At 59.0% G+C, this 13,034-nt stretch overlaps 3 protein-coding genes and 1 non-coding gene across 5 annotated transcripts; 1 reads left to right on the top strand and 3 right to left on the bottom strand.

The window, feature by feature from the left end:
• Window positions 1-181: 181 nt before the first annotated feature.
• On the bottom strand, window positions 182-3,475 carry PSMB3 (proteasome 20S subunit beta 3). The gene is made up of 6 exons (XM_031600750.2): window positions 3,324-3,475; window positions 2,400-2,584; window positions 1,770-1,877; window positions 1,212-1,389; window positions 882-976; window positions 182-303 (listed from the first exon to the last, which is right to left on the bottom strand). Exons 1-6 carry the CDS (start codon window positions 3,324-3,326, stop codon window positions 255-257), a joined length of 618 nt encoding a protein of 205 aa, XP_031456610.1. The 5' UTR covers window positions 3,327-3,475; the 3' UTR covers window positions 182-254.
• Window positions 3,476-6,058: 2,583 nt separating this feature from the next.
• Window positions 6,059-6,132, bottom strand: TRNAN-GUU (transfer RNA asparagine (anticodon GUU)). The gene has a single exon. It is a non-coding gene; the product is annotated as a tRNA-Asn (tRNA).
• Window positions 6,133-6,346: 214 nt separating this feature from the next.
• PCGF2 (polycomb group ring finger 2) lies at window positions 6,347-11,671 on the top strand. 2 transcript variants are annotated; one of them, XM_090125074.1, is made up of 10 exons: window positions 6,347-6,450; window positions 8,858-8,986; window positions 9,103-9,199; window positions 9,403-9,458; window positions 9,538-9,588; window positions 9,675-9,783; window positions 10,060-10,108; window positions 10,206-10,304; window positions 10,395-10,475; window positions 11,139-11,671. In XM_090125074.1, exons 2-10 carry the CDS (start codon window positions 8,875-8,877, stop codon window positions 11,448-11,450), a joined length of 966 nt encoding a protein of 321 aa, XP_089981200.1. In that variant the 5' UTR covers window positions 6,347-6,450; window positions 8,858-8,874; the 3' UTR covers window positions 11,451-11,671. The 2 variants fall into 2 exon arrangements, with proteins under 2 accessions (XP_089981200.1, XP_089981199.1); XM_090125073.1 differs by lacking the exon at window positions 6,347-6,450 and adding an exon at window positions 6,730-6,847.
• A 528-nt stretch (window positions 11,672-12,199) lies between these two features.
• On the bottom strand, window positions 12,200-12,874 carry CISD3 (CDGSH iron sulfur domain 3). Its single transcript, XM_031600760.2, has 2 exons — window positions 12,679-12,874; window positions 12,200-12,580 (listed from the first exon to the last, which is right to left on the bottom strand). The coding sequence occupies exons 1-2, from the start codon at window positions 12,820-12,822 to the stop codon at window positions 12,407-12,409; spliced, it is 318 nt and encodes a 105-aa protein (XP_031456620.1). The 5' UTR covers window positions 12,823-12,874; the 3' UTR covers window positions 12,200-12,406.
• Between the last annotated feature and the right edge of the window lie 160 nt (window positions 12,875-13,034).

Here is a 13,034-nt window from a genome sequence, read left to right as displayed (position 1 = left end):
CTCAGAGCTGGCAGGAGGAGATGCTGCTGATGCTCACATACAGGTGGACTGAGGAAGATGAGCACAGGTGGCTTAGTGAGAAAGATAAGCTCTGCTAGTGTGTGAAACCCAAGCTCCTTCTGCAAGCTTTAGAGATAAGAACTGAATCCCGCTGTTAGGGCTCAAGAAAAGGAAAGTTCACTACAATAGAGAGTTTTATTTTAAAAAATTTGCACGCAAACTGGGCTGAGAGACACAGGAACAGCTGTGCTGGGTTAGTCCATGCGTGCCTTCAGAGTCCGGGTGGTGATCTTGTCTTTTTCACTAAAGAGGGAGACAGAGAAGACATCAGTGTTAGATACTTCTATGCAGATCATCATTTTCCTCACAAGGTGCAGTGTGCACATGCAGAAACATGTGAGGTGACTGTCAGAACTCAGCAATCCTCCTCCTGTTGCTGTGCTCCAGAGGAGCTGAGCAGGCTCAGCCAGCAGCAATGCCTGGGGACAGTGCTGGGCAGCAGCACCACAAGCAAAATAAGCTGCATCTGATGAGAGTCTGACTGCAGTCAGAAAGCTAACCCTGCATCCTGCTGTGGCAAAGAGCATTCTCTTGCTCAGTACTACTTCCATTGAAGGGATCATGCTACTAAACACTGATGGGAATGCTGTGAGGGAATCCACATGCAGTGAGAGTTGAACTCTAGAGTTAACTGCTGCAGTTGTAGCAACAGCAAGCATACGTGGGAAATAACTAACTACTTAGTAATGCTTTCTGCTCTAAGAGTACTGTTGAAAAAGAACAAGACTGGAGATAGCTGGGAAGCCAATCCCTCAACTGATTTTAGCTCTGAGGCTGGGAAACTCTACCTCTGTTCAGAAGGTCAAGAAAGCAGCACTCACATTATGTGCACTACTACTCCCATGCCAGATAGGGCATCTCTGTCCACTGCATTCAACATGGCCTGCGAGATCGTTTCAAAGAGGTGATCGGGTTCCTGAAGAAGAGAAGCTGTTTTAGAACTGGATGTCAAGTCACCAGATTTTGTCAACACCCCCAAAACACCATCGAGATGCCGCAAGCATTTTCCTGCAGGCTGCTGTGAGCTACAGCCTTTATTCTCCCGAGTCATCCAAGGACAGAGCTGCTCATCCAACCTTCTCTCTGCTTCCCCAGCTAACAGCAGGAGGCAGAATCCCGGGATCCAGGCAGAACCTGCTTGCCTCACTCACCATATCGGGCTCCCAGAGGGACTCACACATGCCATACATCTGCTCCGAGCAGGTGCCGCTAACCACAAAGTCCTCAGTTATCATGGGGCAGCCAATCAGGTCCAGGGAGCAGATGAAAGGTTCGTGTGTTATGGGGTCCAGGCCAGCAATGACCGGTTCTGTGTAGTAAGGTCCAAACCTGGAAAGAATAACAGAGTGCAAAACAGTCCAACCACCTGGAAGAAGTGCCATGTAAATGTCCATACAAGGAAAATATCCCACAGGCACTTTTGGTGGTGGACCTTTCAGATTGATCTAGAAGCATCTCACAGTGGTTTTAACATGGCAAAGTGAAAAAAATTTTACTGTTAGTGGAGTATTTTAACAAAATTCATTATTATTTGGCAAGGAAACTGAAGATAACATTGGCAATAAATGAAAGTTTCCTTTTCCCACACCAAAACAAGTCTTTACAAGGAGCCTTCCTCAGCCTCCCAGCTCTCTCCCTCACATCAGACGAACTCCAACAGCTGCACCCTTTGCCAACACACAAACAGCACTCAGTTGTTTGACACTTACCGTCTCTCGTAGAGCAGATTGGAAACCATGCTCATAAAAGTCTGCGGTTTGATCTGCCTCCCTTCCTTCAGCTCATAGAGGTTCAGCCTGAACTTCAGCCTCTGGGCTCTGCAAGAAGAGAGGACCATCAGCATTAAGGCCCAAGCAGGTTCGTTTTGCTTTCATCTTCACCAGACCTGAGTTGCTCACAGAGATACCAGCTGCTCCCAATGCATGCCTGAGACAGGCAGGTACCTCAGGTGCAATTCCCTTTTATACCTGAAGTTATTAATTCTTAGAAGCAACGAGGTCTTAAATCACACACTGTTTTACTTTTAAAATAAAGAATCCACTCTTGTATGGCAAACATAAGCAGAAGTTGTATAAACACAAGTAATCAAAGATTAGGAAAACATTCCAGCACATACATGTGAGGTCAGAAGTGAGCACAGCGAGAACCAAACCTGACTCTTTCAACTTGTCTCAGAACAGCCCAAAAAAACCCAGTGAAGGGAGACCAGAGGAGTGCTGGTACCACTTGTTACACTCCTCAATTTTTACACATGTGGCACAGGCTGCCATTGGTGTCCCTGTAAATAAACCCCTCCCAGGCTCAGCCTGGGGACACGCAGTTGGGACAGCACCACTTACACCGTCTGCACATCCGTGGCCAGACCTGCCAGCCCGATGTACAGCCTTTCTCCCATAGGGAAAATCTTCTGGAAGTCTGTGGTCACCATCTGTGCCTGGATCCCGAAGCGACGGTCAGCAGCAATGGCCACGCAGTTCTTCCCTCTCATGGCCATCACGGCCCCACCGTTATATGACATAATCGACTGCAAGAGAAGGCAGCAGGTACAGCAGGGGGGGGGCACAGCCACACACATCCCAGCTCCACAGGGACCATCCAGCCCTGCCCCCTCCAGCCCCACAGGGACAACTCAACCCTGCCTCCCTCTCCCATTGCCCCCAGCCCTACAGGCACCACTCAACCCTGTCTCCCCCCCTCCCACCCTTTCTCCCCTTCCCTCCCCCCCATCTCTCAGCCCCACAGGGACCATCCAGCCCTGGCCTCTCCCCAGCCCCACAGGGACCACTCAACCCTGCCTCCCCCCAGCCTTTCCCCCCTTCCCTATCCCATTGCCCCCAGCCCACAGGGACCATTCAACCCTGCCCCCCCCACCCCATCTCCCAGCCCCACAGGGACCACTCAGCCCTCCCCCCCAATCTCCCCAGCCTCGCCCCCCCTCCCCCGAGGGACCACTCAACCCTGCCTTCCCCCCCCCCTCAACCTTTTCCCCCTTCCCCCCCCCTTCTTCCCCTCTCATCTCCCAGCCCCACAGGGACCACTCAACCATGCTCCCCCCCCATCTCCCAGCCCCCAGAGACCACCCAGCCCTGCCCCCCCCAGCCTTTAGGTTCCCACATTCAGGCCTTCCCCCACCGCTCTGCCCCCACAGCTCCGGCTGAGAAGCCGCAGCGGCCCTCCCCCCAGCTCCCACCCGCGGCTTCTCGCTCAGCCGGGGCTCCGTAGACCCCGGTCCCATCCCCGATGTGCCCCAGCCCGGCACTCACCATGATGCCGGCTGTTCGGACAAACCCCAAACCCCGCGCTGCTGCTCCGCTTTCGGCCTCGGCCTCAACCCCGCCGCTCCGCTGTCCCGCCCCTCTCCTCTTCCCATTGGCCACCGCCGCGCTCTTCCGGTCAATCCGCCGCTCTCTATTGGTGGACTGTCCCTCTGGGGGGCGGAGCCTGACTGGCTGCTACCATAGAGAAGGAGGAAGGGGGGAAAATGAAGAGTCATAGCGAGCGGGGCATGCCGGGACGGCGGCGGACCGCGGGGCGGACCGGGGGCGGATGCTCAGCTGGGCGTGCATGCAGGGCTTGCACGGCTTGGGGGCATTGCACAGCTGGGTGTGCATGCTGAGCATTGCACAGGTAGATGGACATGTATGCAGAGCATTGCACAGCTGGGTGTGCATGCTGAGCATTGCACAGATGCACACATATTTAGGGACATTGCAACGCTGGGTGTGCATGCTGAGCATTGCACAGATGCACGCATATTTAGGGACATTGCACAGCTGGGTGTGCATGCTGAGCATTGCACAGATGCACACATATTTAGGGACACTGCAACGCTGGGTGTGCATGCTGAGTATTGCACAGATGCACACATATTTAGGGACACTGCAACGCTGGGTGTGCATGCTGAGTATTGCACAGATGCACACATATTTAGGGATATTGCAACGCTGGGTGTGCATGCTGAGCATTGCACAGATGCACACATATTTAGGGACATTGCACAGCTGGGTGTGCATGCTGAGCATTGCACAGATGCACACATATTTAGGGACACTGCACAGCTGGGTGTGCACGTCGGACATTGCATCTCTAGGTATGCATTGCACAGCTGGATGTGCATGCGGGACATTGCACAGCTGGGTGTCCATACAGAAGCACTGCACAGCTGGGCAGCACCATAACCCACAAGGGGGGGTGGGCACAAATGGTTTCCTCCAATCCCTGGCGGTGCTGGAGCAGTGCGGACTGATGGAGCAGCGCAGCAGAGTCTCCCAGCGGCTCAGCCCTGGAGGGGACAGGATTCAATGTTTCGGTTCAGGGAGTGATGCCGTGCCAAAGGGACAGAGATCCATGTGTTTGGAAACGCGCTCAAAACGCACAGCAGATCACCCGCCTGGTTTCAATGAACCCCCACAGCCCCCGCAGCGCCTGTCCCAAAACCGAGCCCTGCAGGCTCAGCCCATCCCACGGCCGTTGGATTTTTAAAGACTTTTCCATTGTAAAAGGTTTCTTGTGGGAATGAAGTTCTGGCAGGAACGTGTCGTTCAGTGAGGAGAGGAGCACCAAAGCCAGGCGGAAATGAAAGGCAGATTGTGGCTGAGCTCAGAGCCTCCACAGCCCCCCCGCATGGTTCAGGGCAGCGATCCCCCTGGTTACCACTGCCCTTCACCTTCCAGCCAGACCTGAAGGGCAGCACTGATCCCATCCCCACCCATCCCATCCCCATCCCACCTCTACCCCTTTTCCCATCTCAAATCATTCCTCTCCCACCCCCACCCCAACCCCAACTGCAGCCTCATTCCTATCCCCATCTCGTTTCCATCCCACCCCACCCCATCTCTATCCCTTTTCCCATCTCATCCCATTTCCATCCCATCCCCACCCCAATCCCAACCTGAACCTCATTCCTATCCCCATCCCATTCCCAACCCCATCCCATCTCTATCCCTTTTCCCATCTCATCCCCAACCCCATCCCCATCCCATCTCTATCCCTTTTCTCATCTCACCCCATTCCCATCCCATCCCCACTCCAATCTCAACCTCTACCTCGTTTCTATCCCCATCCCATCCCATCCCCAACCCCATCTCCATCCCATCTCTATCCCTTTTCCCATCCCATCCCCAACCCCATCCCATCTCTATCCCTTTTCCCATCTCATCCCATTCCCATCCCATTCCCATCTCATCCCCACCCCAATCCCAACCTGAACCTCATTCCTATCCTCATCCCATCCCATCCCCAACCCCATCTCCATCCCATCCCCAACCCCATCTCCATCCCATCTCTATCTCTTTTCTCATCTCACCCCATTCCCATCCTATTCCCATCCCATCCCCCACTCCAATCCCAACCTCTACCTTGTTCCTATCCCCATCCCATCCCATCTCTATCCCTTTTCCCATCTCATCCCATTCCCATCCCATCCCCACCCCAATCCCAACCTGAACCTCGTTCCTATCCCCATCCCATCCCATCCCATCCTCAAGACCCCATCTCCATCCCATCTCTATCCCCATCCCATCCCATCTCTATCCCTTTTCTCATCACACTCCATTCCTATCCCACCCCCACTCCAATCCCAACCTCTACCTCGTTTCTATCCCCATCCCATCCCATTCCACCCCCTGTTCTTACTGCTCGAGGTTCTGTGCAGGGAACAGCAGGGAACTCCTTGCTCTGCCTCACACCCCGCAGTAAAACACGAACTTCATTATTTCTGGTATGAAAACAAGACCGGGACAGGCCGGGAACATGAATAGATTTTGTGGCATCAATTTTACAAAGGCTTTGTAAAAGAGGAGGAATTCAGCAGCGCAGATTTTGGATCCCTTTCAGCTTTTGTTTTCCCAGCGAAACGCAGATCCGGCGCAGGGAGCTGCGGGCCCGCGGGGATCGCGTGGGATTGGATTCGGGTCGGGGTAAAAGAGAGGGTAAAAGAGGTAAAAAAAAAGAAGAAGAAGAAAAAGCAAAACACGCAGCGCAGGTAAAAAGGCCGCCCCGTCCCTGGGTGGGCTCGAACCACCAACCTTTCGGTTAACAGCCGAACGCGCTAACCGATTGCGCCACAGAGACCGCGCTGACAGCAGCGCTGCGGCCGCTGCCCTGAGTGCTGCGCTGCCGCCGCGGGGGGGGCGCGGAGCCCCCCGTTCCATCCTTTACATTTATTTCCCTTTTTCCCTTTCCCTGCCTTTTTTACCCCCTCCTTTTCCTTTTTCTCCCCTATTCCTTTCCTCATTCTCTCCTTTCTCCCCTTCTTTTATTTCCCCCCCTTTTTCTCCCTCTTTTCCCTTTATTTTTTCCCCCCTCCTGTTTGCTCCCCATCCTCCCCCCGAACCACGAGCACCGCGCACCGCCCGTTGTTCCCCGGGGGGGTGAAGAGTGCAGGTCCCGGTGAGTGGCGCCGCCGCGGGGGGGTCCCGGATCTCCGTGGGGCCATAACGGGGGAGGATGGGGGGGAAAGGGGGGGGGGGCCGCAATCTCAGCCCCTCACTCCCCTCCTCCGTAACACCCCAAAGGAATGAGGTCACGTGAGGGGGGGGGCGGGGCCTGGCGGCGGCTGGAGGAGGGAAAAAATTAAAAAAAAAAAAAAAAAAGGGGAAAAAAAATAAAAGGGGAAAAAAAAAAAAAGGAGGAGGAAGGGAGGGAAGGGAAAAAAAAAAAAAAGAAAAAGAAAAAGAAAGAAACGGGAGAAAGAGAGAAAAAAAGAAAAGGAAAAAAAAAAAAAAAAAAAAAAGGGCTCCGGCCGCAGCGCCGAGCCGAGCCGCGCCGAACCGGGCAGCGCCAGCAGGTACGGACCGGACCCCCCCGCGTCCCCCCCCCCCCCCCCCCCCCGCCCTTTTCTCTCCGCGTTCAAAGATGGCCGATGGCCGCCTTGTGCCGTGACCCCCCCACGGGCGCGGGGCGTCGGGCGCTGACAGCTCCACGGGGGAGGGAAGGAGGGAGGGGGGGGCAGCCTCGGTACAAAGGGTGCGGGCAGCGGAGGTGGGGGGGGTGGGCAACAGCCCCCATTGGGCCGAGGGGTGACACCGCGGGGGGGGGTTGGATGTGATCCGCTTCGTTCAACTCGCGTGTCCGCGTCCCGGCGCAGCGTCACCCACCGGCGGGGACACACGAGGGGTTGGGGGGGGGGTTTGGCAGGGGGGGGTCGTTTCACCGCGTGCCCCGTCCCGGTACGGAGCGGTGACTTTGAGACGCCCTTCCTTCCCCCCCTCCCTCTCCAACACAACGCGTTGCGGATTTTAGGGAGGGGGCTCCGGGACAAAAACCCCCCCGGTTCGCGGTCAGCCACTGTATGACACCCGACGGGGGGGGGGTCGAGATGTGGAACCGGTTTGTGCCGGTGGTTCTGTGCCCCCCCCCCCGCCGCCGGGAGACCCGCAGCCCCCACCGACCCGGCGAGCTCCTGCTTGGGGGTTTTGCCGGGGGGGGGGCGGCGACCAGAAGCAGCCCGTGGGGAAATAAAGCGCGGGGAGGGGGGCGGCTGCGGTGGGGGTGGGGAGAGGGGGGGGTCCGAGTCGTGTGCACACTCACAGCTCCATCACACACCCATGCACACCCCGTGCACGCCCTGCACGCACCCCATAGACCCCCCCGTGCACACCCGGTTGTGCACACCCCCACGCGCACCCCCCGTGCGCACCCCGCGCCGCTTTCCACGAGCGCAGCGCTTTGCTGCCCGCATCCTCGCCCCTGCTCCGAGCGGGGGGTTGCCATGGAAACCATAAAACTGCGGTGATTTCGGGCCGTGGCTGCGCCGTCCCACCGTGAAGGCGGCACGGATGGAGCGGGCAGAGCTTGTGGTGCCGGGGGGCACCGCCTTTGCACGCCTGGCCCTGCACACCCATCCGTGCACAGCCCTCTGTGCGCACCTATCCATGCACGCCCCTCCCTGAACACCCATCTGTGCACACGTATCCATCCGCACCTCTCTGTGTGCACACCCATCCGTGCACGCCCACCTATGCCCAACCCTGTGCACACCTATCCATGCCCATCTCTCTGTGCACACCCATCCATGCACACTCATCTAAGCCCAGCCCCATGCACACCAATCTGTGCGCACCCATCCGTGCAAAGCCATCCATGCCCAACCCTGTGCACACCCCTCTGTGCACACCACTTTGTGCAAATCCTTCTGTGCAAATTCACCCATGCACGCTCCCGTGTGCACACCTAAGCACACCCCTCCCTGAACACCCATCTATGCCCATCTCTCTGTGCACACCCATGTGTGCACACCACTTTGTGCACGCCTATCCATGCGCACCCTTCCCCGAACACCCATCTGTGCACATCCATCTCTTCACACCCATCCGTGCACACCACTTTGTGCACACCCTTCTGTGCAAACTCATCTGTGCACACCCCCCGTGCACACCCATTGCACACCCGTTGCACACAGGTGCCCACAGTGCCCAGCGGCAGACTCCAGAGTTTCTATAGAAACCGAGAGAGGCGATAAGTGCCTCTTCCATCTAACAAAACCAAAGCACACTCGTGCACTCGTGTGTGTGTGTGTGTGTGTGTGCACGTGTGCGTGTGCAGCCCGGGCAGCTGCAGGCAGAGGGGCGCTGGGGATACGCTTGGGAATGCAGTCCTAAAGCGGTGGAGGAAGGGAGAACGGATTGGGGGAGGGCGGTGCGTGGGGCTGTGCGGGGCAATGTGCGGGGCAGTGCGTGGCGATGCGGGCGCTGCCCATCGTGCGGCTCCGGGGCCGTTTGCGGGAGGTAGGACGGGTCCCGGTTTGGCACCGATCGTGTCGTTCTCCTTCCCCTTTCCCCTCCCTCCCCCCAACCAGGGCGGAGCTGCTGCAACATGCACAGGACCACCCGGATAAAGATCACCGAGCTGAACCCGCACCTGATGTGCGCGCTGTGCGGGGGGTATTTCATCGACGCCGCCACCATCGTGGAGTGCCTACACTCGTGTGAGTGGGCGCGGGTGCCCCACGCCGTGCGGTTGTAATGGAACAGAAAGGGGGGATGGGGGATGATGGGGGGGGGGGCTGTCCCGCTCAATGGGGCGTTGCGTTTCTCCCCGCAGTCTGCAAAACCTGCATCGTGCGTTACCTGGAGGCCAACAAGTACTGCCCCATGTGCGACGCCCAGGTGCACAAAACCAGACCCCTCCTCAGCATCAGGTGCGTGGTGTGCCGGGATATTTTGCTGGGTGACCCCTACGGTGGGGGGGGATGTGGGGCTGGGATGTGGGAGAGGTGGGGGGAGATGAGGTTAGGGGAGGTGGGATGGGATGGGGTGGGATGGGGTGGGATGGGATGGGGTGGGATGGGATGGGGGGAGAAGTGCCGTTCCCACCGCCTTTTCTCGTTTCCCTTCCCTTCAGGTCAGACAGAACGCTGCAGGACGTGGTGTACAAATTGGTTCCGGGACTGTTCACGGGTACGGTGCGGGTCGGCGCTGCGGGACCCCCGGGACCCCCGGCCGTGCCCCCCCCTCCTTTCATCCCCCTCTTTTACAGATGAGATGAAGCGTCGCCGCGACTTCTACGCCGCGTACCCCGTGGCCGAGGGTGAGTGCCTGCCCATGGGGTCCCCTTCCCCCTTCCTACGCGACCCCCGGCTCAGACCCCTCCTCTTTTCCCCCCGTGCCCGCCAGTGTCCAACGGCTCCAACGAGGACCGCGGGGAGGTTCCGCAGCGCGACGGGACGCAGCCGACGGAGGACGGCATCGTCAGTCTGTCCATTGAGTTCTACGAAGGAGCCAGGTAGCGCCGGGCGAGGACGTGGGGTGGGGGTCGGGAAGGGGATGTGGGGCGGGGATGTGGGGCGGGGAGCATCCAGGGCCCATCGCAAGGCTCAGCCCCACGTCCCCAGCAGCAGCGCTCGGTGTCGGAGATGCAGCGCTGTGCGCACGGAGCTCGGCGAAAGGCCCCGAGGTGTCCTCCCTCTCTTCCCCCCCCCCGTGTCCCCCTGGAAGGTTCCCACGGGGGGCTGCGTTTTCCTTCAGCTTTGACCGCCCTCTTTGTTTTCTTGCCCCCCAGAGAAGAGAAAAAAGGAACCATCGAGAATGGGGATCTGGAGAAGGAGAAGGTGAGCGCGGGAGGAGGGGCAACGGGGACACACCGGAAGGGTGAGGGTGGGGGGCTGCCCCCACTGCAGGGGGTGCTCAGCAGCACTTCTCCCCCAGAGGAACGCGGTGCGGTTCCTGCGCTGCCCCGCGGCTATGACTGTCATGCACCTGGCCAAGTTCCTGCGTAATAAGATGGACGTGCCCAGCAAGTACCAGGTGAGCACCCCTGCTATCCCCTCTCCCCGCCCCCAACCCGGCTTTGCTCGTTCCCCCGCCCTGGGGCACTGATGCTGTCCTCTGCACCAGGTGGAGGTTCTCTATGGAGATGAGCCCCTGAGGGAGTATTACACACTGATGGACATCGCCTACATCTACCCCTGGAGGAGGGTGAGTGGGGGGATGCAGGGTGCGTGGGCTATGGGGTGCACAGCGCGTGGGATGTGGGGTTCATGGTGCACAGGGGGCACAGGACGTGAGGTGTGTGGCATGCACAAGATGCAGGGTGCGTGGGGCACAGAGTATGGGGTGTGCAGGGGGTGCACATGATGCATGGTGCACAGAGGGCATGGGACGTTGGGTGCACGGGACATGGGGTGCATGGGATGTCAGGTGCAAAGGTCATGGGGTGCATGAGATGCAGGGTGCATGGGTCATGGGATGCATGGGATGTGGGGTGCACGGTGCAGAGGGGGCATAGAACGTGGGGTGCAGGGGATGCATAAGATGCAAGGTGCACGGGGTGCACGAGGTGCATGGTGCACAGTGCACAGAGGGCACAGGACATGAGGTGCATGGGATGCACAAGACGCAGGGTGCACGGGGTGCAGGGTGCATGGTGCACAGGGTGCACGGGCCACTGGGTGTGCAGGGTGTGTAGGGTGCACGGAGCACAGAGTGCAACAAGGTGTGCAGGGATCGTGGAGCACGGGGTGTCCAAGGTGCACGGGGTGCGGGTTGTATGGTGCACAGGGCGTGTAGGGTGCATGGAGCACAAGGTGTGTGGGGCACACAGGGTGCAAGGTGCCACGCTCTGCCCGTCTCCCCCCACAGAACGGCCCTCTGCCTCTCAAATACCGCGTCCAGCCGACCTGCAAGCGCCTGAAGCTGCCTCAGCCGCCCACCTCCGAGTGCACCAACACCAGCGGCGCCTCCGAATGCGAATCGCTCAGCGACAAAGCGCACAGCCCCGCCACGCTGCCCCGCACTCCGCCCTCCCTTCCCAGCCCCGGCACTCCGCCCCACGGTTCTCCCAGCCCCACAACCGCCGCCGCTCCCCACGGCGCTTCGAACTGCCCCCCGTTGCCCCCCTCCCGCTGCCGCAAAGCCGCGGCTCACGGCCCCGCGGGGTCCGCGCTGACCTAACGGGGGGAGGGGGGGGACGGCCGCGTTGGTTTTGTATAGCTCTATATATTATATATATGTGCATCTATAAAGAGAGACGTGTACAGAGGGAGGTGCAGATCGTGCACGCGTGTTTTACGGGTGGGTTCAGAGTGCAGGTGAGGCGCAGAGGGGAGCTCGGGTGTTTTCAAATGAATCCTAGAATGGCTCGGGTTGGAAGGGACCTCAAGGATCATGGAGCTCCAACCCCCCCCCGCTGCAAGCAGGGCCGCCAACCTTCACATTTAATACTAGAGCAGGTTGTCCAGGGCCCCAACCCTGGCCTTGAACGCCTCCAGGGATGGACGGGGCACCCATAGCTTTAGGCAGCTGTTCAGCACCTCTCCACGCTGCTGCAAACAGTTTCGGTTTTGTTATTTAACGCTGCAGTTGTGCGAGCCGGGCGCTGCCCCACACATCCTCCTCCTCCCCCCCCAGCCCTCACTCCCCACTGGGATGATTCATTTCCCATCTCCATGTTGGATTTTTGGCATACAGACCAAAGGCACCACAGTTCCTTTCAGCCCGGGCTGCCTCTCACCCCACTCCCCGGACCCTGGGGTGCATCGGTGGGCTCACGGATTGCTTTAGGATTGCTTTCTTCAAATGCTGCTCCTGGGGTGTCACTGCAGCCCCCACCTCCTGCACTGCGATGCTGCAGGACCCCCCCCTCCTCCCCTCCCCCCCGGTGTGTTTTTTCCCCTCTACGCTCCATGTGCTCACATCCCACCTACCGTCACATCCCATAATATATTTGCATCATCCCATACAATCATCGGGCAAACATTTGCATTACGCCCCAGCTCGGGACGTGCAATAAACGCTGCTCAGTGCCACGCACCCCCCGGCAGCCACACAAAACCACAGGGGGCCGCATCCCTACGGGTTGCCCCGCCGGGTGCGGTGACGAGGATGAGGAGGGGACCCAACAACGGAGCTCAGCGCCGGGTTCCGCTCCCCGCCTCCCACAGCCGCAGGTGGCTGCCGTCGCACCGGGGGGGGCTGCGGGTCCGTTTGCATCCGCACAGCCACACTTTGCCATCCGCCTCCGCCGTGAAACGCAGCGGAACGCTGTCCGGAGCCAAGGTGCGGTGCGTGCCGTCGCAGAACGGCTGAGAAATAAAAAAGAACCGCGGTTCTGCGAGAGGAAAAACTGCGGGAAGCCCGCACCCATCCCGCAACCCCTCCGGCCCATCCCGCAGCCGCGCACCTGCGCCCGGCTGTGCCCGCACGAGCACCACGCGTATTTCTTTCCCTCCTTCAGCTCCACGCGGTACGGAAACGCGATGCGGGGGGAGAGCGCAGCCCTCAGCCGGGTCACGAGAGCGGCCGCCCCGCGCCGCACCGCCGCCATCCCGCACCGCCCCGGAACGGCCGCAGCTCCGCCGGGCCGGAAATTCGGATCCGCCGCGTCACAGCGGCCGCCCCGCCTCCTCCTCTTCTTTTTCTCTCTTTTTTTTCCTTCTTTTTCTCTCTTTTTTCCCTTCTTTTTCTCTCTTTTTTCCCTTCTTTTTTTTTCTCTTTCCCCTTCTTTTTCTCGCTTCTTTTCCTTCTTTTTCCTTCCTT

Source organism: Phasianus colchicus, chromosome 26, assembly GCF_987193195.1.
Source record: "Phasianus colchicus chromosome 26, bPhaCol1.hap1.1, whole genome shotgun sequence".
Lineage (NCBI taxonomy): Eukaryota > Metazoa > Chordata > Aves > Galliformes > Phasianidae > Phasianus > Phasianus colchicus.
This window is presented reverse-complemented; position numbering and strand designations above follow the sequence as displayed.

Bases quoted from the DNA above. Each gene is read 5' to 3' on its own strand.
- PCGF2 (XM_090125074.1), top strand. From the start codon at position 8,875: ATGCACAGGACCACCCGGATAAAGATCACCGAGCTGAACCCGCACCTG. The intron at 9,200-9,402 runs GTGCGTGGTGTG...CCTTCCCTTCAG, and splicing joins AGACCCCTCCTCAGCATCAG to GTCAGACAGAACGCTGCAGG. The intron at 9,589-9,674 runs GTGAGTGCCTGC...CGTGCCCGCCAG, and splicing joins CGCGTACCCCGTGGCCGAGG to TGTCCAACGGCTCCAACGAG.
- PSMB3 (XM_031600750.2), bottom strand. The intron at 977-1,211 runs GTGAGTGAGGCA...TCTCTTCTTCAG, and splicing joins CCCTCTGGGAGCCCGATATG to GAACCCGATCACCTCTTTGA. The intron at 304-881 runs GTGAGTGCTGCT...CTCCCTCTTTAG, and splicing joins GGAGTAGTAGTGCACATAAT to TGAAAAAGACAAGATCACCA.
- CISD3 (XM_031600760.2), bottom strand. From the start codon at position 12,822: ATGGCGGCGGTGCGGCGCGGGGCGGCCGCTCTCGTGACCCGGCTGAGG. The intron at 12,581-12,678 runs GTGCGCGGCTGC...TTTATTTCTCAG, and splicing joins GCGGGCACAGCCGGGCGCAG to CCGTTCTGCGACGGCACGCA.